Source organism: Rhinolophus hipposideros (genome assembly GCF_964194185.1).
Source record: "Rhinolophus hipposideros genome assembly, chromosome: X".
In the NCBI taxonomy this organism is placed as follows: Eukaryota; Metazoa; Chordata; class Mammalia; order Chiroptera; family Rhinolophidae; genus Rhinolophus; species Rhinolophus hipposideros.
In genome coordinates, this window is record NC_138046.1 from 110,056,658 (window position 1) to 110,082,839 (window position 26,182).

The 26,182-nt window shown below is 44.7% G+C and overlaps 1 protein-coding gene across 1 annotated transcript; it reads right to left on the reverse strand.

Moving 5' to 3' along the window:
* Positions 1–19,702: 19,702 nt before the first annotated feature.
* LOC308494540 (RNA polymerase II subunit A C-terminal domain phosphatase SSU72-like) lies at positions 19,703–20,293 on the reverse strand (the record flags this gene model as incomplete). Its single annotated transcript, XM_081042315.1, has 1 exon — positions 19,703–20,293. The coding sequence occupies exon 1, from the start codon at positions 20,285–20,287 to the stop codon at positions 19,703–19,705; it is 585 nt and encodes a 194-aa protein (XP_080898441.1). The 5' UTR covers positions 20,288–20,293.
* Positions 20,294–26,182: the final 5,889 nt, after the last annotated feature.

The window sequence follows — 26,182 nt, forward strand, 5'->3', positions numbered from 1 at the left end:
CTCAGTCAGGTACCCTCTTTTTTTTTTTTTTTTGAGATGATACTTCTTTGAAAACTTGACAGACAAAATTGAACGTACTACCTGCCATGACAGCCCGTTCTACCTACAGATAGCCTGACTTGAACTTGTTCAGAACACCCAGGGACTCCTTTCTACTTCTGTACCTACCTCCAGTTTCATCAAGTCTTTCACCCTTTCCAGTTTCAAGAGCACTTCCCTTAGTAAACAATTAAAAGGGGGGACAAATGAGGAGTTGGTGGTTCTTCTCCCTGCCACTTAATCTATATCACTTCACTTGCCCCAAGCAGACCTATCCTTTCTTTATTTTATTTCTGATTCAAATACAGCATAAAAGCTTTTTTATTGCTCTCATTAGTATTGTTCTCAAATCTGAGCTTAGTCTAGCCTTTTGATTTCCCTTCTGAGATTTGTATGACAGGCTTTGTGTTTATCCTGTAATGATGCCAGATTTCTGATTTTGTACAGAGCCCTTTAAAATCAAAGTTCTTGAAGAGCCCTATCTGCAGCCTATCTACCCCATTTACCCCCTTCTCCAGCTTTGGGGGTGTGTGTGTGCTTATATGTCATTCTCAGTTTTGTAGCACACATTTTCTTTTGCTCATCTCTATCTTTTGGACTCTCTGGCCATGAGCTCATGCCCATACTTTTTGTAAATTAAGAAAAACAAAACACTTTCCTAAACTCTGGTGACATGCTTGGGGATCCCTTTCTTGGCTAGGTCAATTGTCCTTGTTTTTCCTGTCTCTCCTCACTCCCACTGTCACCTCGTTGATGATCATTAGGATTAATGTATTGGTTCTCCTCACACCTTCATATCAGCACTGTAATGTATGAAAAGTAAGCAAAAGAGAGAATGGCCAATGATCAAGACCAGAGATGAAACTATGAAGAAATGGATGGAAAAAGAAGGAACACTATATTTGCTGGCTGTGTCTCACAGCTTTCCTCTTGGGCTCGGCCTGGTGCAGTGGGCAGGGGTGGGCTTTCTGAATCCAGGTGTGGCTCCAAGATCCAGCAACGAGGAGAACAGAAAATGTACAAGGAAAGGGTGGGTGAAAGCTCTTGCCTTCTTCTTACTTTGGGGACACTAATTCCTGAGCACCAGCAGCACAAGTCTTCTGAAACCTCATGATCTGGACGGCCTGGACTTCTTACAATCTCTTAGCTGATGTTGTTAAGGAAATCTGGCCAGGCCAGCAGGCCAATGGAAGGCATCAGAGCCTGCAGCTGAGGGACTGAGGACGGATGCAGAGAAAGCAGACCCGCACATACACCTAACATACACCCTGCAGGCAGCAGGCAATTTAGTGTGAGGGACTGTCCTTGTTTGGGAGATGAACAATTCCCACCCACCCTGGCAGACACTGTAGGTGTCCTGCCCATGTCCATTCAGCACTCACCAGTCCTACGCATGCTGGCAGCTTTTTATTGCCAGCATCTGTAACTCCGCCTGGGCTTTCTCTAGCTACAGAGGGTGCTCACCACGAATCCAGGTTAGGCCACAGGTTCCAGAAAACAGCCTTCAACCACTGATGAAAGAGATTTGACTGCAAAATATTCAGCTTCTTCTCCTTGAGAAACCATTTGCACCTGAACCCTCATCTCAGCGTCTACTTCTGGGGATATTTATTGACAAACCTATTTTACTTATTTTTTCCTGACGTTTGCTACGTGAGTGAACTTGAAATAGCTAACTACACCATAAATAACTATTGCGCTCAGTATCAGATTGTTCACAAGCAGTTTCAATTACATTTAAAGAAGGTGCCTGTGTGGATGTAGGTCACGAAAGCTAATACCGTTTCCTACTCTACCGTTGCTTTTCCCCTTCGGTAGTAGCTAGACTTCATTAACACTGACTGGATTCCAGGCCTTGTTCTAAGCACTTCACCTGCATTATGTCATTTAATCCTCACAGCAACCCTATGACGTTGACACTTTTATCGTTCCCATTTTATGATGAGGAAACTGAACACATAGATAGGGACTTGGCCGAGGTCACACAACCAGTAGGTGGCAGAGCCAGTGATCAATCCAAGCAGTCTGCTTCTAAAATCTGTGGCTACCTCCATCTCTTCCTTTGCTGATCCTTAACTTTGACATTCTGGCCTGTCTTGTTCTCCATGTGCTTTATGTGGATAGAGCTTGTCTCATTGCCAAAGATGGTAAGTCCCTTGAGAGCGGGACCAACTCATCATGTACTTGGAACTTCTCCCTAGGCCAGGACGTGCCCTGTGTATAGTTGTATATTGATGGATCGTGTTCTTCACCAATTTCCTCCTGCCCAGTCTTGCTCGTCTTTCTTCAACCACCTCCTCTGACTATAGGCCCAGGCTTTCTCCTCTTCCCTCTGGTCCATCACCATCACATGCCATACCAGTAGGTTGTCTAACTCTTACATACTATACGAGTTGTGTGTACACTGGCCTAACTTCATAAATATTAGTAACACCCAAGCCTATATAAATCCCCTAGTCCTCTGCCCCAAATCAAGATATAATTTGCACACTGTGCTGTGTTGTCCAATTCAGTAGCCTCTAGCCACATGTGGCTATTTAAAAACAAATTAATTAAATTAAATTAAAAACTCAGTTCCTCAGTCCACTGGCCACATTTCAAGTGTTCAACAGCCTCATGTGGCTCGTGGCTACCAGAATGGAACAGCACAGATACAGGACATTTCTGTCATCGCAGGAAGTCCTATGGAACAGGGAGTGCTACTTCCGGGGCTAACATAGCTGATTTTTCTCTTTAAGACTAAATAAAAATGATTCCTCTTTTGCTAGCTTCAATAGACTCCCACATGTTGCTCCTAAAATGCACCTACCCTAATTTACAGGGATGCTAATATGCTGCCTGGGATGTGGGCTGAAGGATGGAGGGGAAGGTAACCTCTTCCCCAACCCCCCTGGGTCCCAGGGGATGTCAACAGCACCTGGAATTCTGCGGGCTGCAGCCTTGCTTCTTCATTTAGGGAAACCTTCTTGTGCATCAAGCACACTCAAGCACATCGGTTCTTATTTGCCAGCACCCACCTCCCGAGTCCCCGGTCCTCAAATGACATGAGAATGAAAGGATTTTAACACAAAGCTACACAATACACTTTCCCCCCTCTCAATGTGGAAATCTCTGGTTAAAAACAAAATGGGGGCTATAAGCCTTGTCTACATCCACCTCCGAGGCTACCACAGGATCCAGATTTTTTTTTCAGACTTTAAATGCATTCTCCTAGCACCAACAGATGACATTCTTTAACCATTTGGGTGTTTCTGCCTTTCGGCTGCAAACAACGGCAGCAGTTTTATCAACCCCTCTCTTAGAATCAGTTAAACTCCTTAACACTTGAGTAGTCAGTTCCCGCCAATATACCATCTCTACCTACACCTCCGAAAGAACTTGCTTATGCTGATCACATCTACTAAACTGACCTTTTAGACAGCCCCAGAGTGTTAGTACAAAGTCTCCTGCCAAATGCAAACTAGCCTATTAAAAGGGATTTGTTCAGGGACCCAGGAACCAGAGAGCAGTTCCTAGGGGCACTTAGTTTTGTTTTCCTTTTCTCCCTTGTTATTTCTTTGTGTTATCCCTACACCTTTAGCAAATGTTTGTTAAATATTATGAGTTTGTCTTTGGGGAATTAAAGGAGGGGCTGGCATTCACTGCTGGGAGCAAAGCTGTAGAGTAAAACCCACTGACCACAAAGCTCTGCAGACACAAGCTGGCTGAAGGGACAGCTCTGACCAGGATGGATCTGTGTGCGTATGTAGCCTTCAGCAGGGTCTTTCAGAAATATTTAGAAGCCGGAATCCAGGAGGACTGAAATTGCACTGGTATGGAGGATGGGCAGCACATCAGGCAGATCCCTGCAGGAAAGCGATGACACACTCAAAAGTGGAATTAGGGACTGATTAATAAAGAGGCTATGTGCAAAATGATGGCAAGGTTAAAGGAAATCAACAAGGGATGGTGACACACCCCAGCACAATCAACAGAGGAAGGCAACTCACCCCTAGGCCTGAAGGGGCAAGGGGAGGGAGCACTCACTGAAACTAGGGGAAGTCGTCGTCTGGTAGGTCTGGGAGTCGTCGTCTCGTAGGTCTGGGAGAAGCTGCCTGGTGGTAGCTGTGGTCTCTGCTAGAGGAAAACAGCTGCTGTCCAACCCAGTCTGGCAGGGAGCGAGCTGGAGGAATAAATACTCCAACCTCTCTTCTTGTCTCCAATCCCCTGCCAGGGTCTGCAATGGCTGGACCCAACCAGAAGCAACCACTCTACAGATGGGATCTGGAGGGACAAACGGGGAATCTCCAGCTTAGGAACTCAAGCTATTTTCCAAACTATTATCAGGAGACCTCGAAGACATCCTGGTTACATACACCCACACCAGAGCCACTGTCTGTAGCTTGTCTTTGTCCAGCGCCTCTGCCTTCTTCTTTCTGGTAACAGAAGCCCCTTTATCATGTAGAACTGCCTTTCTCCCTCTTTGTGTGGCTCTCTATTCCCCCTGATGACAAAGGTGGCATGTCATTAAGGTCTCCCCGCCACTGGAAGTGGGAGCATGAGCCAAGTAGAGCCAAATGGGATTCTTCCCTGGTGTTTTATCTCTTTCTTCTGCCCTTTCTTGCTTCCTTCCTATCACATCTGTCCATCTATCTGTGGATAGTATTAGGTTGTTGCAAAAGTAACTGTGGTTAAAAGATTAAAAATAATTGCAAAAACCACAATGACTTTTGCACCAACCTAATAGAAGAGAGAAGCTCTCTTTTCTCTGGGGTCAACTAAGCCAGGATGATGTGTGTTTTGCCCTCTCTCCCTCACAACATGGAAGAATATCTAGGAGATAAAGAAACAAACACAGAGAAATGCAGGGCTGAGAGAAAAGAGAGTGGCAGAGAGCCCTTATGATGCTATTTGACTTCTTAGAGTCCCTGAGACAAGCTCTACCTCTGGACATGCCAGTTTCCTGAACCAATAAATCCCTCTTTTTTATTAAACTGGCTTGAATTGGATTTCTATTACTTGCACTAAAAATGGTGGCGCACAAAGGGCCTGACTAACCGAACACGTTCAGACATGCACCAACCTACCCTACCCTCTCCTGGGCAGCCACGCCACACTCTTCCGGTCTCCATCCTTATAGCCTGCATTCACAGAAATCTGTAATCTCATTAACCCTCACGGAAACGCAGAATCATTGTGTTATTTTAGTATGGCATATAAGAGAAAGCAACTTTAAGTTTAAAAAAATGAATTTACATCAGTATACTATTAAAGATTGTCTTATAATTTCCATTTTAATATATTCTTTAATAATATCCATAATATATAAAGACAAAGTTTGACTCTTCCCCATTTAACAAGTGATGCATGCTGCTTAATTTATTTTAAATTAAATATGCAAGGAAGAGCATGGTTTATCTACAAATTCAAAATGACATGTTCATATTGTGTTTGGGGACCAAATGTGTATTAATATGTAGATTGAAATTTAACTATGTGTTACACCCTCCAAAGTGCTTCCGTGACCTGATATTTGGAATTCTTGAATTTTGTACTTAAAAAAAAATCAATTATTTTATTATTATACTTTTCATGTTTTGTTTCTAAAAGAGGAGAAAGAACACTTTCTGGCTGCTGTTTTCAAGTACTTCTGGATAATTTTATTCCAATAAAGGAGAAGTCAAATTGGATAAAATTTTCTCCTTTTAACTTTTGTTTTGAAGAACTAGAGATATTCCAGAGTATTAACAAATGACAATATGAATATACCTTACAGCTCTGATGTCAAAATTCAGAATTATTGTATTTACATCATGTTTAACTCATTGTATTTTTTACCATCTTAACCATTTTTAAGTGTACAGTTCTGTAGCTCATTCTATTCACGAAATCAGTATTCATGATGCCTCCTCTCTTTAACCAATAATCCATTGTGTTAAACAATTGAATAAAAATAATTGAAAGCTGGAAAATGGTGAAAACCACCACCATAGCAGATGGAGTAGTTAGCTGCGTAATAAAACAATCACGATGGAAATGTTCTATAATCTGTGCTAATTAGCACTGTCCAATACAGTAGCCACTAGTCACGTATAGCATTTGACAATATGGTTAGTACAAATGGGGAATTGCATTTTACATTTGATTTCATTTAAATTTTAATAACCACATATGGGATATAGCTATACGAAAACATTATTCATTGTCTACTTGGAATTAAAATTTAATCGGATGTCCTATACTATTTTTGCTACATCATGCAACCCTCATTACAGATTCTCAGTGACCTTGACCTTGACTCCTCTAATGGAAAGTTTGAGTGACAGGATCTCTACCCATGACCAGAGGAAACAGATTTGACCAGAACGGGCAACTAGCTGATATTTTTTATTTTAAAACAATTTTTCAGAGGAATATGGCTGAGAACATCAATATAACTGAAAACTAAAAAGAAAAACTTGTACTATCATTCATATAGTCATACTTATTTCTATGCAATGGAATCCATCCCCCATAGACAGGTTGAGATTGGAAATGGGAGGCTGTCCAGAGAGCCTAATTCAGTCACGGATCATTCTAGGCTTGGGGCATAGTCCTAGGTAATACTACCTAGGACTGTAGCAGGGAAAAAATGGTATCTGTGGGTCATGCTACTGATTGTAAGGCAAGCTTTCCCTCCGTAATTGCTTAATCCCTTCATCACCTCAATGAGTAACTACCACATTCAAGTCATCGTGGGAAGTGAAAAAAATAAGACCCAAATTCTTTCCTTATGACTATACTTATGCTTTGCTTCAAAAACAAACCCCCCCAAAAAAAAAACAAACCCAAAAAAGTATAGCAACTAGAATATTGCCAGTTCTCAGAAAGACTTGATAACGTTTTCCCAACAAACCTATATTTTCAAGATGTGATCAAATAGAGGTGCCTTTCTACCGCCATTCACTCTAGCCATCACTCTCCGCCATGACTATCTCCTCTTTGGTTTTGCTAAGAAACCAGTTCTTGATGCCTCCAAGCTCATCCTTGATATAATAAATATTATTGTACAGTTACTAATTAAGTAGATATTTGATAACATCGTTTTTTAACTAGAGGAAGAGATTTTGAGATTGGCACTCCTTCCCTAGGAATAGCAAACAAAGCGTACATGGTATTTGTATGAAGAAAATGGCATTCCAGAAGGCAGGTTAATTCTTACAAAACCCAGGCCCTCCTGTTCCCAAGAATGTCCAGGTCGAAGATTAATGACTATGGTTTTCTCTTTCAAAAGGTTTTAGTGTGACAAACATAGCCACCAGGTTTAAAAACGAATCTTAATTACATTGTGTCTGGACCATCACCTTTGATATTTTCCTATTTTTCTCCATTGCTTAAAATACTCACATGGATATATATTTAGCTTTGGAGATCCAGTGACCTAGGAAGCAATGTGTCTCTAGCAAGAGATTATTAGGTGATGCAATTGCTCTCCTCTCCCTCCTCCCCTCCTCCCCACCTCCCACAGGCTCCTTCTCTGTCTTTTCTACCCTTTTCACTGAGCAAAGGTATTGAGTCTGGGAGACCATTGGCATTCTACCCAGAGAACCCAATATTTTGAAGGGGCTCCACTCTCCAAACAATGCCAAAAAAATAATTTCAAAATAACTCTGGTTTCTCAAAGAGTAGCTCAGGTTCAAATTTAGAAATAGGGCGCTCACCCTGGAGGGCTGCCAAGTGACTGGCACACAGACTGTGGTCCTCAGGGTGGATGGTCCCTGGCCCAGCAACAGAAGCAGCATCTAAGAAATTTTTAGAAACGCTAATCCTCAGGGCTGACCCCTGCAGACCTATCTGGATGACTTTAGTTATACTTCTTTTTTTTATAACCGTTCATACTTCTCTTCCTTTCTTCAGAAGCAGAGCACCCTTCCTTCTCACTGGCATCCTCAGGGCTTTCCCCATAGAGGAGCGTGGTCCCAGAGGCCAGAGCATCAGCCTCACCTGGGAACTTGTTAGAGCAGCACGTTCTCAGCACACCCGCCACTAGACCCACTGAATCAGAAACTCAGAGGGTAGGGCTCAGCCAGCTGTGTTTTAACAAGGCCTCCAGCTGTTCTGATGCGCACTCAAGTATGAGAAACAATTAACTAAGAGTATTTCCTGCTATTGAGCCGATTCTTCTTCTTAGAGGCCTGCCCCCAAAGCCCTGTGATTTTATTCTTGTGAGATTTTGGTCCTTTGTCAGTCTGCCTTATCCTCAAAAAAGTATTAAAACCAGTAAATGCCACTCACAGTATTTCTCCGTGGATATAAATCTCTGTTTCTCAAAAGGGTTCATTTGAAGGAGAGTGTCACAACAGGCTGTATGGGATCTGTATGGTTGGGAAGGCACACAGCGAGAGCCATGGATTTCAAAATGCTTCCTTTCAATGGCCTCAGGGTTTTTTGAAAATTAATTTGGGGAACGTATTCAATAATGTTGTAAAGATTTTGTTGGGTATCCGATGGTCATGTGTCCTATTTGGGAGACCACCTCAGAGATACTGTGGATGCCTGATCATGGCATTGTACACCAGAAGCTAAACATTAATGAATGCCAACTATAATTTTATATATATAATGTGATGGCTCGGTGCGAGGTCGGAGGGATAGTGGATGGGGGGAGGGGGGTCCACAGTGTGAGGGATATAAATGATGAACATCTAAGTATTACCTTGTCTTGTACACCTGAAACTAATAAATTAAATGAAAATAATAAAAAAAATGCTTCCTTTCCCCTTTGATGTAGGTACATGAATATTTGTTTGTTAATTTAAGTTGGTAGAACAGTCCACCAAGATTTGGAGGTACTGGAGCTGTCATGCAGGGTGTCATGCAGGGTCTCAGCTCCCACTCCCCACATAAGAACGCAGGATATGGAGAGGCCAAAAAGGAACACCCATGAAGCCATAGGTAGGGGAGTCATACCACTATAGTCTCGCTGGCAGCTGGGTTGGAGACACAGGAAGCAGGAGCCACACTATCCACAACCCGCCATCCACTTGTCTCTGCCAAATAATCTCACTTGCTAGCAATCCGCTTCTCTGCAATCTGCAATCCACACTCCACCGCTTGCGAGCTCAGCCACTATCTCCTTGCTAGCCCCCATTTGCTGCTAGCGTAGCCACAGCAGTTATATTAGTGGCCAGTGGCTCACTGGTTACAGCTGACGGCCAACTAGCCACAGCTGATGGCCATCCAATCACAGTTGATGGCCATTTACTACCTAAGCCAGCACCTTTCCATGTGAGGCCAAGAGCCTGCAACCTGCACTCCTGGCTCTGTCCCCACAGGAGCCTGTAAGCCCGTTTTTACAGTCCACCCATGGTCGCCTATCATTGGGGAGAAACTTAAACTCTCAATCTTTATCTTAAAAGATTAATACTAATTTAGCTTCTCAATTGATTTATACCATAGATATGAATCTAGGGGTTTATTTCAAGCATGATGCGTATGGAAGTAAGGTTTAATCCACAGGCTCTCCCTGTTCAATCCCTCCTTCACATTCCTGTCAGACAAACTGCGTTAAACCACAGCTCCAATCATAGCATTTCCCCTCAACAGTGGCTCCCCAGTATTTACCAAGTTAACTTCATATTTCTTACCTGGGATTCAAGACTGAAACTGTAGAAACTGGATTGAACCATATGAAATTGCCATTTTAACTGGTCCAAAAGGTCAAATATCAGCAATTTCATATGGTTCAATTTAATATTATCTACCTCACATTTAATTTGTTAAGCTTCTCTATATCCTTTTTCTTTTCCATATTATAAGATTTAAGTCCCTTGGAATTTTCATGCTTCATCTTAAAACTGCCAGCTCCAACTGCTGGTGAGAAATCTCAGAAAGATGAAGAGAAAATGTTCTTTCTTCCCCTATAGGTACAGAAAAACAGACACTGCTGTGAGGCACAAAGCCAGTTCCACATCATAAAATTAGAATTGGGAACATTTACTGACGTGTCTGTCGCACTCTCCTGACCCGTATGGAGGTTTGAGAGAAAGGTCATGATCTTGTTTTGCTTTCTGTTACTATAAAACTGCCCTTGGAAGTGTTATTTGTAAAGAAACCTATCTCTTCAGATACCTGGATATTAGTTTGTTGCTACGTCCTCTAAAATGGAACCTATAACACCTACAGGTCTTCGATTCTGATCAGTCCTCTTCTTTAATAATGTGTTGCTCTGGTAATAATAATACTTAAATTGTCAATCAGTCTTCTGTAAAGTAACAAATATTTCTGTCACAATTCTTTGTTAAGTGGAAGAAGAGCTTTGGAATTTCTTTCTCTCTCTTTAGGCATGAAAGTATTACAAATCCCATCATGACTCTGTTGGATTCCTTATTCAAACAGCGGAGCCTTTTTTTTTTTCATTTAAATTACCAAGAAGATCCATAATAGGGGTCAACCTGTCATTTCAGCCTTATCTTTCACTTCCCCTCTGCACATACACCAGGCTTATGCACACTGTGTCCTCCACGTTCTTTTCCCAGTACTGGTCCTCTGCTTAGAACACCCTCTCCCCACACCCACCTCAACCTATTGGAATCCAAGCCGAAGGTCATCTCCTTTGTGAGGCTTCCCCCAATTCCACCCATTAAGATTTCACTCTAATGGTATTTGCCATACTCTCCTTGATTTTTAGTCATTTGTGTATTTCCCTTCTCTCTCTGAGTAGACTTAATTTTTTTTCCAGTTTTATTGAGATATAATTGACATATAATATTGTATTACTTTTTGGTGTACAACATAGTAATTTTTCCCCCTTCTTCTGCCTCCCCCTCAACTCCGGTTCAAGCTGTTGTTTCTCACTCTAGTTGTGTAGGATGCAGCTCCCTGGCCCATGCTGGTGTTATGAGCCTTGTGCCCCCCTCCCCCGCAGTCAGTCACTGGTCAGCCACTCATGGCAGCTATCTCCAGCCACTAACGCTGGCTACCGGCCACTCATGGCAGCGCACAGTAGCCCACAGCAGCCCAACTCCAGGGAGAACTGTTGTTCACAATCTTAGCTGTAGAGGGCGCAGCTCACTGGCCCATGTGGGAATCGAACCCGCCACCTCGGTATTAGGAGCTCCCAGCTCCAACCACTGGAGCCATCAGACCAGCCCAACATAATAATTTGATATATGTGTGTGTTGCTAAATAATTACCAAAATAAGTTTAGTTACCGTCTATCACCTCACATAATTACGAATTTTTTCTCTGAGAAGACTTTAATGCCCCTAAGGATAGAGAATGTGCCTTATTCCTCCTCCAGGGACCTAGCAAAAGGCCCTGCATGTAAGCACACTCTCAATAATTAAAAGGTGACATTAAATAAGTCTTCCATAACCAGTATTAAGGTTATTAACTTGATCTAGTGAATCCCTAAAATCAAACCACTCTTCTTCCCTATTGCAGGAAGTCATCTCCTCCAAATACCTTGAAGATTCTAAGGACTGAGTCACTGTCACTCTTTTCAACACTACCCGGTAAAAATTAGAATTCTCGGTGATTTCAGTATCCACATTGATGATCCTTCCAAGAGCCTGGCCCCTCGGCTTCTCTACCTCCTCTCCTCCTATGATTGTGTTCGCCACACACAGCCACTCTGGTTTTACCCTAGACCTCATCATTACCAATAACCATAGGCCCCCATGATCTCACTCTCCAAGAGTTCCACTCTCCATGTTCCACTCTCCAAACAATGCCAAAAAAAATAATTTCAAAATGACTCTGGGCTCTGAAACAGTATGAAGGCGACACAGAGCCCCAGATAACACTTTTTAAAATCACCCCCTTCCATCTCCACCTCTTTCAGTAGACGCTCCAACGCTTCTGTACAGCTTAGAGCCCAAGAGTAATCCTGCTGGGTGGGGGCGGGGCATGAGGGGATTTGTTTTGAAGATATATTTGCATAAGACTACACAATTCGGAAAACATCACTTTTCCATTTCAAAGAATGCCTCCCTAGCGATTATGGGGGTGGGAAATTTCCCAAACTGCCCCACATACTCCACACCGACTTCTTACTCAAGTCTTGGCAATAAACTTTAGAAAACTCACCCAAAACAATCCTCGAAAAAATGTTCCACCAGTCATAGGCTTCTGCCCTTTTAAATAGACAGGGATGAGATAAGGCTGGGCAGCTGTGTGTGTGAGCGCGTTTGTGTATGCAGGAGGACTTTTCCTGTTGTCCCAGAGTTGCTAAAAAGTCCACGGCTGGAAACAAAAAGCATCAGGTGCTCCCACATCCTGACGAAAGATTTCAACCAGCCAGCACACACGTCCTCTCAGAGAGTACTAAGAAATAGCACAGCTGGCTCTATTGTGATTCAGACGGTTCCCTTTGACAACCGCCCTCCGCAAACAGGAGGGGACCGGGAGGTGAGGGAGGGAAACTGAGTGCTTGCAATGAGAGGCTGCCTCTCCTGGTGCAGAATGGGGAGGGGAGAGGAGGAATTGTGGGTGCCCTTTGCTCCCCCAAGCCGAGAGGCGTGTAAGGGAGAATCCTGAAAGAGCTGCTCGAGGAGAGTGGGAACGTCTGCATGAAGGGAAAGCTAGCATCCAGTTTCCTGCCTGGACTCTCGCTGACCTGCACAGATCCGCAGCTCCCCACCCCCACCCCGGAAGCCTTAGGAGCTGTTGGTCAGGAAATTCACGCGAGCTCAACAAATCTGTTGTGTGGGAACCTGGAGTCTGGTGCCCCCTTGTGGTCTAGAAATATATGAACGTAGGAGGCTCAAAATGTACTGAGGTGCCTGGAAAGAAAATAGAAACATCACTCCCATCTTGATCCACGACCCCACAGCTTTCAGAGTTCGAAAAAGGACCTCAGCAATTCCTAAGGCTCCAAATGGAGGAGCACAGGGCTCACTAAGTGGGCCGCCCAGGAGATGGGAGACAGAATCTGGAGAAAGGGTTGGGAGTCAGCAGGCAGAGCTGCTCTTCTCTGAGGAAGGCCCAGGGAAGGAGGAATCCAGGTGAAAAACAGAATGGCCCCCCCTGTGCAGAGACCCCAACTCCCACCTCAGCAGATTACAGCATCAGACTTGGAAAAGAACCATATCCACCAAAGATCCCCGTCTCCCTTCATTTCTCTCTGCCTCCAAGACCAGAGGATAGGATATTGAAATTGTAATTGGGACTTGTCGGGTTTACCAACCAAGGAAGCCCAGAAAGTTATGAGATCCGCCAAGATGTCATAACGAATGGGAAAGGGTGCTCGCATGGTTGAAATCAGTGACTGGAAAAAATAAAATAATTTCATATCTACGGTCTACCACTCAATTGAGACCTGTCAATACATAAGTCACATGTACCCAGCCACAGGCATGGACTTCGGAGGGAGAGAGAAAATATCAACTGTGCCATTGAATAGCTTTATTGCCTCAGGCAAGTCCTATATGAGCCTCAGTCTCTTCACTTGTAAGAGGCTACCTAATGGGCAAGTGTCATGCAGGGGACCCTGCTCGCTGCGCCATTTGTCGTGCAGGGTCTCAGCTCCCACTCCCCGCCCAAGAACGCAGGACACGGTAAAGCCAAAAAGGAACACCCATGGAGTCATAGATAGGGGAGTCAAACCAATATATTCTCGCTGGCGGCTGGGCTGGAGACACAGGAAGCAGGATCTACATAATCTGCCTAACAGCAGTCCGGGCGCTTGCCAGCCACCATCTTCTTGCTAGCCCCCATTCCTTTCTGCTAGCGTAGCCACAGCCGTTATATTAGTGGCCAATGGCCTACGGGTTACAGCTGACGGCCAACTAGCCACAGCTGCTGGCATCTGATCACAGTTGATGGCCATTTACTACCCGAGCCAGCACCTTTCTATGTGAGGCCGAGAGCCTGGAAACTGCTTTTTGGGGTTTTGTCCCCACAGCAAGGTTATTAAAAGATTAGAGGCCGGTGTATATAAACGGAGAGAAGCTACTGTTTATTTATGCCCATGTTTATGCATGTAGGGAGGCTTTTTTCCCCCGTTTCCTTTGACAAAAGATTTGGAGTAGCCTATGTCAAAAGACAAGTAAAAAGAATTAGTAAAATAGAAACAAAAAATAAGGAGCAAGGAACGCTGAAGCGCTTACCATAAATACAAACTTGGTGAGTTCAATTTCAAATTTGGTTTTGAGTTTCCTGGCAGCTGAGGTGCAAAAGGAAACCTGAGAATTTGTACAACTCTAGTTATCAGAAAGGAGGAGGGATACTACCATCTCAGGGGAGATCAGCTTTTCTTAGCTCCAAATTTCAAAAGCAATGTCTCAGGAGGAGTTTTTCTGCATTGGCTTGTAAGTTAACTGAAACATTGACTATTCTTTTTTTCTTTTTGTCATTTATTAAACTTATTGGGTAACATTGGTTAGTAAAATTATGTTTCAAGTGTACAATTCTGTAATACATAACCTATATATCACATTGTGTGTTCAGCACCCAGTCAGTTCTCCTTCCATCACCTTATATTTGACCCCTTTTTCCCTCTTCTACCACTCCCCCTCCCCCTTTACCCTCTAGTAACCACTAAACTGTTGTCTGTGTCTATGAGTTTTTGTTTCTTTGTCTTATTTGTTTGTTTGTTGCTTTCAGTTTTATATCCCACACATGAGTGAAGTCATATCGTTCTCAACTTTTTATGACTTATTTTGCTTACCATGATAATCTCAAGATCCATTCATGTTGTCGCAATTGGCACTATTTCATCTTTTCTTATGGCTGAGTAGTATTCCATTGTGTATATGTACCACATCTTCTCTATCCATTCATCTATTGAAGGACACTTTGGTTGTTTCCATGTCTTGGCCACCATGAATAATGCTGCAATGAACATAGGGGTACATATATCTTTACTGATAAATGTTTTCAGATTTTTTTGGGTAGATACGCAGAAGGATTATGGGATTGTATGGTAATTCTATTCTTAATTTTTTGACTATTCTTTACCATGGATTTCCAAAGCTTTGGAACTAGTGATATAGTAATTGGGACTGGGACAAATTACTGAAGGTGAATGACCCAGACTTCTACACTTCCGATCACAATGGTATTCTGCAGCAATTAATATACCACATTTCTTCAAATTCTTTCAGATGAGCTTTCCCTAATACATTCATTGTGAGATCACCTGAAGGACATTTAGATTCACCACTTCTGCCCCCAAGGAAATGTTTAATTTGAGGACAGATTTCAACAAAAGTATAGACGTATTTTTAAATAAATTTAGCAAAATTCAAAAGATTCTCCACTTTCCAGGCCCAGTTCAGGCCCATGGAGACCACACTGCTCTCCCTTGAAGGCCAAGGTCACCTTTCAGGGCCATTAGCACACGAAGTAAACAGTCTGCAAAATAGTGCTACAGGTGAGCTTTCCCACCCCAATCCCAGAGGCACCTCAACTAATCTGCATATGCTAACAGGAGTTTCCAGGAAAGATGCCAAAATAAGCTCCTGTCCTCCCTCACCTTTACTTTAATCCCTACATAGGTTTTGCTTTTACCTTATGGTAATTATTTCCAAATCACAAGTGCAAACACTCACTCTGATTGGAAAATTAGCAGATTTCAAACTCAGGTAATTTGTCCCTAATGAGGAACTTGTTGAACTGAATTTAACAATTAACTCGCACACCCTTTGCTGCCTGAGGAGATAAAAGTGAAGCAGAGAAGAAGGGCAAGCTGAGCCCGGACATGGCAGGACGTCAGGTACAAAATGAAAATTGGGATAGGGCAAGGTGTGTAATGGGGCTGTAGGAACAACAGGAACTTGACTGCTCAAGTGGATATACATAGCCAATTACAGATATATGCCAAAATAGAGAGAATAATATAAGTCTCCTTGTACCCATCACCCAGTTCCCATGATTATCAACTCATGGCTGCTCTGGTTTATCTCTGCTGAGGAGCTAGAGAGCCAGAAATCAGACAGGGAGGAGGAATGAAAGAAAGAATGAAAGGGCAGGTGGAGCGTTTCCTCTCTCACATCCCCTCCGGTTCCAAGTACCTTGGGGTACAGGTGGGATAGGGGAGTTTTAACTGCTGGAATGGTTAGTGTCCTCTTCTTAGGTGTTTTGAATATGGCCGAGCAGAGCCTGGCAAAGGGCTGACCCTTGTTTTCCAGTCTCTACCACATTCCTTGCTCCATGGCTGTGGCCACATGCTCTCTATCTGCAAGTTCAGGCCCAAGTGACCACAGGCCGAGAGGATTTCTGAGAGCTCCAGCTTAGCACATGGAATCACTTCACACATTGTCACTTCCACACCAACTGTGCACTCTGATAATCCGCTCCTGCCTTATCTCAAGCACTGGTACCCAGTTTGTGCCTGAGGCCGTCTCTATGATCTGCTGTTTTGTCCCTCTACAACTGCACTGTCCAACACTATAGACACACGCAGCAACTGACCACTTGAAATGTGGCTAGTGAGACTGAGGAACTAATTTTTACCTAATTATACCTAAGTTAAATTTCAAAACTGGTACTTGATTCAATTATTGGAAAACTTCTAAATATGTTTGGAAGGTGAGTAAACATTGTTAACCATAGATTTTATAAATACCTAAATACAGATCAAGTATTTCTGGTGAAAATTTAGCCTCTGAATGAAGACAGGCTGTGTCTGCATTTTGAGGATTTAATAAGAATAAAAGAATGTAAAATGTCTCATTAAGAATATAAAAAATATTAATCACATGAAAATGATAATTTTGGATATACAGGCATACCTCGATTTATTGTGCTATGATTTCTTGCACTTTGCAGATATTGAATTTTCATCAACATTGAGGCAAGACCCGCCACTAGCAAAAAGATTACGAGTTGCTGAAGGCTCTGGTGATTAGCATTTTTTAGCAATCAAGTATTTTATTTAAGGTAAGCACATTAATTAAGGTAAGTACATTTTTTAGACACAATGCTATAGCATACTTAATAGACTACAGAATTGTGCAAACATAACATATATGCCCTGGGAAACCAAAAAAATGTGTGTAACTAGCTTTATTGTGATATTTGCTTTATTGTAGTGGAATATTATGTGGAACCTAACCCACAATATCTCTGAGGTATGCCTATATTGGGTTAAATAAATTATTAGGGATAATTTATCCTGATTCCTTTTACTTATTAAAATGAGGCTACTAAAAAATTTAAAATATAGGGCTCACATTATTTTTCCACTGGACACCACTAACCTAGAACCAGAACTTTTCCTTGATCTGCAAGTATCATCAAGGAATAGAATTCTGTTCCTAAACTCGTGCCCTGTGACGGAGGCCCCAGGTCCGCCAGACATGTACTGCTATACAGAGCCCACCCGGACTTCCTAGGTTCATCACCTGAACCAACTGGACTGCTCCATGTCAGAACATTCTGATGCCACCTGCTTTCACACAAGCATCTCACTATGAATGGACAGCTGCTAAGTGATGAGGATACAACTTGCACAAAATTAATTAAAGACAAAGAGTATAAATTAGACCTGGGGTAGGGAAGAGCCTCCAGGTCCTCAGGAGGACCTACTAAAATGAATGAAGCTTATTCACAAAACATAGCCAGTTAATATGCTCAAAGAGAACCTGAATCAAGTGCTAACATTGGTGGGGATCATCAAAAGATTATGAACAAAACCACAAAATGGTCATCTCAAACAAGACTGAATTTATTTGCATGCCTGGGCAGGGAGCACCCCATTGCTCAAGTGCAAATTCAGCTGGTGTCTGTCTCCATGTAGTGCTTAAAAGAAACAGAGTGCAAAAGGGACGAGGTACATCAAATCGGTGAGAATGAGTTCAGACCTCTGGTGGATTCCCAAGGCGGAGCATGAACTCATCCTAGCCATTACTGCACGTGCTCACCTCTCCATAGTGCAGGCACCATTTCCAAAGATGTCCAGAATACGTTACAGCAAGCTCAAATGGACTCAGTGTCACCCAGATGGCATACTAGACATGTCCTTAGAAGTCAACCAAAAATCTTTCTTTTACAGGATTGATAACGCATTATACAGCTGGGTTCAGAAAGTGAGAATCATCGGTTACCTGTCTCTTCACACATCTCTGCAATTGCCAGACCAAATTTCCTTTCTTGTTAGGGCAAAAGGCCCAGAAACATACATGTATACTTAGAAAACCAAATTTTATGCACACAGGCTGCCCTTCAAAGTTGTGACTAAGCAAAACATAAGGGAACACAAACAAATACCTGCACACAAACGTTCTTAGCGATGTCATTCACAGGAGCGATAAGGTGGAAGCAACCTGAATGCACATCAGTGGAGAATGCATAAAGAAAATGCGGTGTATGCAAACCACGGGGTCTTCTTCAGTCATTTAAAAAATGAAGAAACCCTGACGCGTGTTACAGCATGGATGAACCTCAAACACATTATGCCAAGGGAGAGAGGCCAGACACAAAAGACCACATACTGTATAGTTCCATTCCTAGGGAATATCTAGAGGGCAAGCCCATGGAGACAAAGCAAACTGGTGGTTTCCAGGTCTGGGGAAGCGGAGGATGGGAACCGAGTGCTCACTGGCTATAGAGATTTCTTTTGGGTAATAAAATACTTCAGAAATAGAGGTGGTGGCACCACAACACTGTAAAATAGGAAAGGCCACTGAATTGTACACTTCACAATAGTATCTTCTTATGTAAATTACACCACCATAAAAAGAAAGGGAGAGAGAAAACAGAAAAGTTCAGGGATCTGTTGAGTCCCACTGAAACACGACAGAGGGAAAAAAGAGCTGAGGGAGCAGGGACTGCTGGACAGTTGATGATCATTAAGCCAGGGGAGGGAAAAGAAAGAAAGAGAGGGGTGGGGTGAATTCCACTTCAGGATCTAACAAGGTCCCAAACACCTGAAAGGCAAACAAATTCAACTCATTTCCATATGCTTAGCTATTTACTTTTCTGCAAAGAAGCTAGAGTGCTAAAAAATGTAAACGCTTTTATAAAGAGAGAGAATAAGACTTCCCAAAGTGCCTTTTTTTAAAAGATTTTATTGGGGAAGGGGAACAGGACTTTTATTGGGGAACAGTGCTACTTCCATAACTTTTTCCCAAGTCAAGTTGTTGTCCTTTCAATCTTAGTTGTGGAGGGCGCAGCTCAGCTCTAGATCCAGTTGCCGTTGCTAGTTGCTAGTTGCAGGGGGCGCAGCCCACCATCCCTTGTGAGACTCGAAGAATTGAACTGGCAACCTTGTGGTTGAGAACCCACTGGCCCATGTGGGAATCGAACCAGCAGCCTTCGGAGTTCGGAGCATGGAGCTCCAACCTCCTGAGCCACCGGGCCGGCCCCAAAGTGCCTTTCTAAGGCTACTGATTACAGCCTGGGAAAGGAGACCTGGGCTCTGCAGGGAGACCCTAAGTGCAAGGGAGCTTTTGAAAGGGCTGGGGATTAGCAACTGTGCCCTAATCCTTATGCCCATTTGGGGGTCTCCCTGTCCTCCATATAGGAGTGAAAAGCATCATGTTTAAGCAGTATTAACATTTTTTCCCCAAACAAACTTGTAAAAATTGCATCTCACACACTGTGCACCAATCATTTCAACTTAAAACACACACACACACAGACTTCATTTCACCAGCAGAAGCCTTAAACCAAAAAACAAATATCTGGAAGTGAAAACTATTAACCAAAGGAAGCTCAAAATGACGGCTTCAGGAGGGGCCCCGCCAGGCCCCAGGCCTCCTCAGTAGAAGCAGACGGTGTGCAGGAAGGTCCTGTTGGTCTTCTCCTCCAGCATCAGCAGCAGCTCATCGATCTCATTCTCCATGTCATCCGCGCACTGAATGTACTGGCACAGCTTACAGATGACGAACGCTCCCAGGGTGGCCTCCTCCTCGTTGTCCTCGATGTCCACGTTGACCACGTGCACTGGCTGGCAGGTCTCCTGCTCCCTGGAATACAGATATTCCACTACCTGGTCGTACACCTTCTCTTCGCAGGTGAGGATCAGGTCGAACTGGTCTCGGCAGTTCTGGAACCTTTCCGGCCTGGGCTTGATTCGCTTGTTTCTGTCCAACATATGCAAAATGCCATTCTGCCTGTAGAAGTATTCGTCTCTCTTAACCAGATCATTGTACATCTGCTCATAGGTGGTTTTGAAATCATAAATGTTTGGCTTGTCCCGTGTTCGTCCGGGAAGCTTCACGTGAGTCCCTGTCCCGAAGGACCGGACATTGAATCCCCGTCTGTTGAGGATGCGGTGAGCCTCCATGCTCCGGTTCTGGTTGCTCCTGCACACAACGGCCACCCGCAGCTGCGAGGACGCCATGGTGGCGGCTGCCAAGTAAACACTTTCCCGCACCAGCGGGCCTCGCACTTGCCGCACCGATCTAGGTCTGTCCTATACAGGGCCTCGCACTTGCCGCACCGGGATTTGGACTATCCCACACCAAGACTGCCCGGTACTGATTTCGCTGTGTTCCGGACAGGGCCTCGCACTGTCCCGAACTGGGCCTCGCACTGTCCTGCACCGGGACTCACACTGTCCCGTGCCGATCTTGCGCTGTCCTGGAAAGCGCCTCACACTGTGCCACACCAGGACTCACACTGGGACTTACACTGTCCCGTGCCGATCTCGCGCTGTCCCAGACAGGGCCTCACACTGTCCCGCACCAGGCCTCGCACTGTCCCGTGCCGATCTTGCACTGTCCGGACAGCGCCTCACAAGGCCCCGCACCAGAACTCACACTGTCCCGTGCCGATCTCGCACTGTCCCGGACAGCGCCTCAGACTTCCCGGCACCGGGCCTTGCACTGTCCCGTGCCGATCTCGCGCTGTCCCAGACAGGGCCTCACACTGTCCCGCACCAGGCCTCGCACTGTCCCGTGCCGATCTCGCACTGTCCCGGACAGCGCTTCACAAGGCCCCGCACGGGAACTCACACTGTCCTGTGCCGATCTCGCGCTGTCCCGGACAGCGCCTCAGACTTCCCGGCACCGGGCCTTGCACTGTCCCGTGCCGATCTCGCGCTGTCCCAGAATGGGCTTAACACTGTCCCGGACCAGGCCTCGCACTGTCCCGTGCCGATCTCGCACTGTCCCGGACAGCGCTTCACAAGGCCCCGCACGGGAACTCACACTGTCCCGTGCCGATCTCGCACTGTCCCGGACAGCGCCTCAGACTTCCCGGCACCGGGCCTTGCACTGTCCCGTGCCGATCTCGCGCTGTCCCAGAATGGGCCTCACACTGTCCCGGACCAGGCCTCGCACTGTCCCGGACAGCGCCTCACAAGGCCCCGCACCAGAACTCACACTGTCCCGTGCCGATCTCGCACTGTCCCGGACAGCGCTTCACAAGGCCCCGCACGGGAACTCACACTGTCCTGTGCCGATCTCGCGCTGTCCCGGACAGCGCCTCAGACTTCCCGGCACCGGGCCTTGCACTGTCCCGTGCCGATCTCGCGCTGTCCCAGAATGGGCCTCACACTGTCCCGGACCAGGCCTCGCACTGTCCCGTGCCGATCTCGCACTGTCCCGGACAGCGCCTCACAAGGCCCCGCACCAGAACTCACACTGTCCCGTACCGAACTCACGCTGTCCCGGACAGCGCCTCACACTGTGCCGCACCGGGATTTGCACTGTACGTTACCGATTTCGCACTGTCCCGCGCCGGGACTCACACTGTCCCGTGCCGATCTCGCTCTCTCCAGCACCGACCTCGCTGGGACTATCACCCAAGTGCGTCACCTCCGCGCACAAGATGGCGCGAGGAGTGATCGGAAGTCCCGAGACAGAAGCAGTGGCGCACGCGAGGTATCGCGACGCAATACGCGCCCTTTGCGAGGCTCCCCGGCGGCCCCGTGCACACACAGGCACATAACGGTCGCCAGGCCAGTGACGCGCTACTGCTGCGGGCATGCGCGGCCCACGCCCCCTATCCTCACAGGGATGCTCACAGGGCGCCGGTTCGAGACCGCATCCTCCGTGGACACTTTTAGGACATCCATGAACTTAATGAGAAAACGAATAAACTTCTACCTTTATTTTATCTCACCTCTAACTGAAATGGAACGTTTCCTCTGCATATGAATACAGGTAAAAAAACACACTAGTATTTAAATTTATCGACTAGAAATCACAGATGTTTGCATGGGAGATTTCACTGGTTGTAGATACCTCAAAACGGCAGATGTCATCACTACTTTGAAAGTACAGTAGTTATGAGTCACGCCACTAAACCTGATCCTTTAGTGCATTTAAACAAACACATATTATTTATCATAAATTTATACTTTCAGGGTTGTATTTTAGTAATTGGCTTCCTTTGTAATGGCATGTTTTATTTTATGCACATGAAAATATTAATCTGAGAAAGCATCCATATGCTTCACCAAATGCCAAAGAGGCCTATTACCCAGGGGTTAAGAAGCTCTTTATCAGAGTAAGATTGGACTTATTCTTCCCACTCTATTCTCCCTTGTGAGAGGGCCAGCCCGTGGGTGGGAAGGGGTCTGCGCTTCTCCAGCCCTGCCTGTGAGTGAGTGGAGGAATCTCTCTAATATGCGGGTGCGGTGTTAGGAAATCTACTTGGTCCAGATCTAATTTATGTCCTCAAAGGTACATGCATCACGTGTAAAGCACTTACGTTGATGTCCAGCTGTCTGACTACCGATTATCTCTCTTCCAAATGTTCCAAACTATGGCAGAGATGTCAGTGATTAGCTCCCCTCAAACAGCAACATATAGTGAAGTGACAAACTGTAACTTATCATTTCAACCATATATCTTGGGGTCTCTCCACACATATGGTGGGGTTACTGGGGACAGGTCTATGTCTTGCCCTCCCAGAGGCACTGGAGAGGGCAGGGCGCTCAAGAGTCTCTGACCCCAGGGGTATCTGATACTGTTAGGACAGGGGATTTTCATGCTGGCGCTAAATCTTCTAGTTTTGACATTTGCATCTCTGGTATAATTCAAATTAATAAGTGTAATTTAGCTTGGGACTTTTTCAAAACTTTCTTTGGCTCTGCTTGCTGTGCATTTACTGTACAGACCAGTTTCAGTGTTTCTATTTACTTCCGCCCAGTGCTACCCTGTGACTTGGGAGAGGTTTTCCATCTGTATGACATCCACTCTCCTCGCTCCAACTTAAATCTACGTAACACATGCAAAGGTTGTGATAACCAGCATAACCGCACCTTCCCCCACCTCCAACTACAGGCAGAAGAAATTCACATCCTGATTAGAAAAGACAAAACAGACGGGACACAGTAGTTTGCAGTAGTTTCCAGCAGACTCTGCCCAGCCGACCATCCTCTTACTTTAATAAATCTTCCTTCTCTATTTCTACCTGACTTGTGAATCTTTCATGGCCCACGAAGGAGCAGCCACAATACCTCATAGCTAGATGACCTTGAGCAAATCACTTAAGCTCCCAATGCCTTGTTTCCTCATGCATAATTACACCTCCCTTACATGGTCCTGGGGAGGACTGAGTGAGTTAAACATGTGAAACAGAACACTGCCTGTCACATAATGAGAACAGAGGGGGTAAGCCCGTACTCTATAGCCTAGGTGCTTTTCGAAATGCAATTAAAACAGCTAAGGATATTTCCCCTGCAGTTAAATACTGAAGTCCTGAAGACAAAGGATGACATTATTAGCTTTTAGGGGGAGAAAGATACTTAACTACCTGAAACACTATTAAGCCTCTGTCAAGGTTGTCCTCTCCCTTACCAGTAAGAATAAACTCAGATTTCACTAATAGACCAGGCGGTCGTGGTGCTTTCAGGAGGCAGCACACAACACAAACCAGAGACAATGTGGGTATCACTTGGAAGATGGGAGAATGCGAATGGGACCCTGGAGATGGTGTGTCTTTTGTATCTCTGCATCCCTACCAATATGCATATTACCAGCACCCACGCCTGGCAGTATTCTGAAGAACTGGCATGAGATAACCAAGATGCAGGCTTTCTGACCATCAGACAGACGCCTCTACTGAGCCCCTTTGATGTAGACAGCTGTACGTTGGCTGTGGCTGGTTAGTTTACTTTCCTACCACATATCACTTTTAGGAGTATTTCATCTAAATGAATTTAAACCGATTCTGTGGCCTAGAAGCTCATTTTGGGGTTTGAGAAGCTCATTATATACCATTCCTCTCACTACCCACACCCAACAAAAAAACATAAAAAATCTTTAGATCTTAAAATGAGACAATCGCCCTGAATGTCAGTACTGTGATCTTTATTCTTTCAAAGAGGGCTTTTCGATGATTAGCTGAGTGTATTCTCAAATTGTCCTAAAAAGCTGGAGAAGCACAGCGTGACACAGCAAGGAACCTAACATGTTTCTGTGACTTTTAAGAAATAAACAGAAGTCTCTTAGGAGACTTGGGTGTTTCCCCCCCAATGCTCTCAAAACAGAAGTCTAGAATGGAATAAAGGACTTTTAAACCTACCATTTATAAGCAAGTACGAATTCTCTATGCAGATACACATACCTGGACTTCACGGGCAGGGCAACACTGTTCTCTCTGGAATCTTCTTTCCACCATCTCCTTGGTCTGTGTTCTGACCTCTGACTTGTGGCATGGGGATAAGCCACTACAATCGCGAGCCTTGTGTTGGTTCCCATTCTCTCTATTGCGTAGTCATCTTTATATGTGTAACATTCATTATTCCATCGAGACTTCGTTATAGTGGCAATCTAGCTTAACTCGCTGAAGTGTAAAATTACGTGACTTTGGAATCAGATCTAGATTCGAAAGAGGTGTCGTCCTTTTCTTTGGTCTCTGGATTCTCCCCGTCCCACCTGGACCTAACTCAGTACCAGGAACTTGGGAAATCCTCCCGCAACACCCTACATACTTGTTTGACTAAACATATACTCTGGCCTTTTATTTCAAGGGTTATATTCATTCCTCTCCATTAGTGTGCCAGTTGCATCATATTACCAACCTTGGTGGGGATCATTAGAAGGATATATACAAAAACCACAAAAAGGCCCTCTGAAACAACACTGAACTTATTTGCATGCCTGGGCAGGGAGTGCCACATTGCTCAAATGCAAGTTCAGCTGATGTCTGTCTCTGAGTAGTGCTTAAAAGAAACAGAGTGCAAAAGTGAGGAAGTACATTTAATCTGCTAAGATTGTGGGTTCAGGCCTTTGGTGGATTCCCAAGGTGGAGCATGAACTCATCCTTGCAATTATTGCACGTGTTCACCTCTCCATAGTGTGGGCACCATTTCCAAAGATGTCCACGATGTGTTTCAGGAAGCTCAAATGGGCTCAGCGTCACCCAGATGGCATACTAGACATGTCCTTAGAAGTCAACCAAAAATCTTGTTTTACAGGATAGACAACACATTATACAGCTCGTTTCAGAGAGTCAGAATCACCGGTTACCTGTCTCTTCACACATCTCTGCAATTGCCAGACCAAATTTCCTTCCTTGTTAGGGCAAAAGGCCCAGAAACATACATGTATACTGAGAAAACCAAATTTTATGCAGACAGGCTGCCCTTCAAAGTTGTGACTAAGCAAAACATAAGGGAACACAAACAAATACCTGCACATCAACGTTCATAGTGACGTAATTCACAGGAGCGATAAGGTGGAAGCAACCTGAATGCACATCAGTGGAGAATGCATAAAGAAAATGTGGTGTATGCAAACCACGGGGTCTTCAGTCATTTAAAAAATGAAGAAACCCTGACGCGTGTTACAGCATGGATGAACCTCAAACACATTATGCCAAGGGAGAGAGGCCAGACACAAAAGACCACATACTGTATGGTTCCATTCCTAGGGAATATCTAGAGGGGCAAGTCCATGGAGACAGAAGGCAAACTGGTGGTTTCCGGGGCTAGGGAAGGGGAGAATGGGAACCGAGTTCTCAGCGGCTACAGAGATTTCTTTTGGGTGCTAAAATGCTTCAGAAATAGAGGTGCTGGCACCACAACACTGTAAAATAGGAAAGGCCACTGAATTGTACACTTCACAATAGTATCTTCTTATGTAAATTACAACACCATAAAAAGAAAGGGAGAGAGAAAACAGAAAAGTTCAGGGATCTGTTGAGTCCCACTGAAACAGGACAGAAGGAGAAAAGAGCTGAGGGAGCAGGGACTGCTGAACAGTTGATGATCACTAAGCCAGGGGAGGGAAAGGAAAGTAAAAGGGGGGTGGGGTGAATTCCATTTCAGAATCTAACAAGGTCC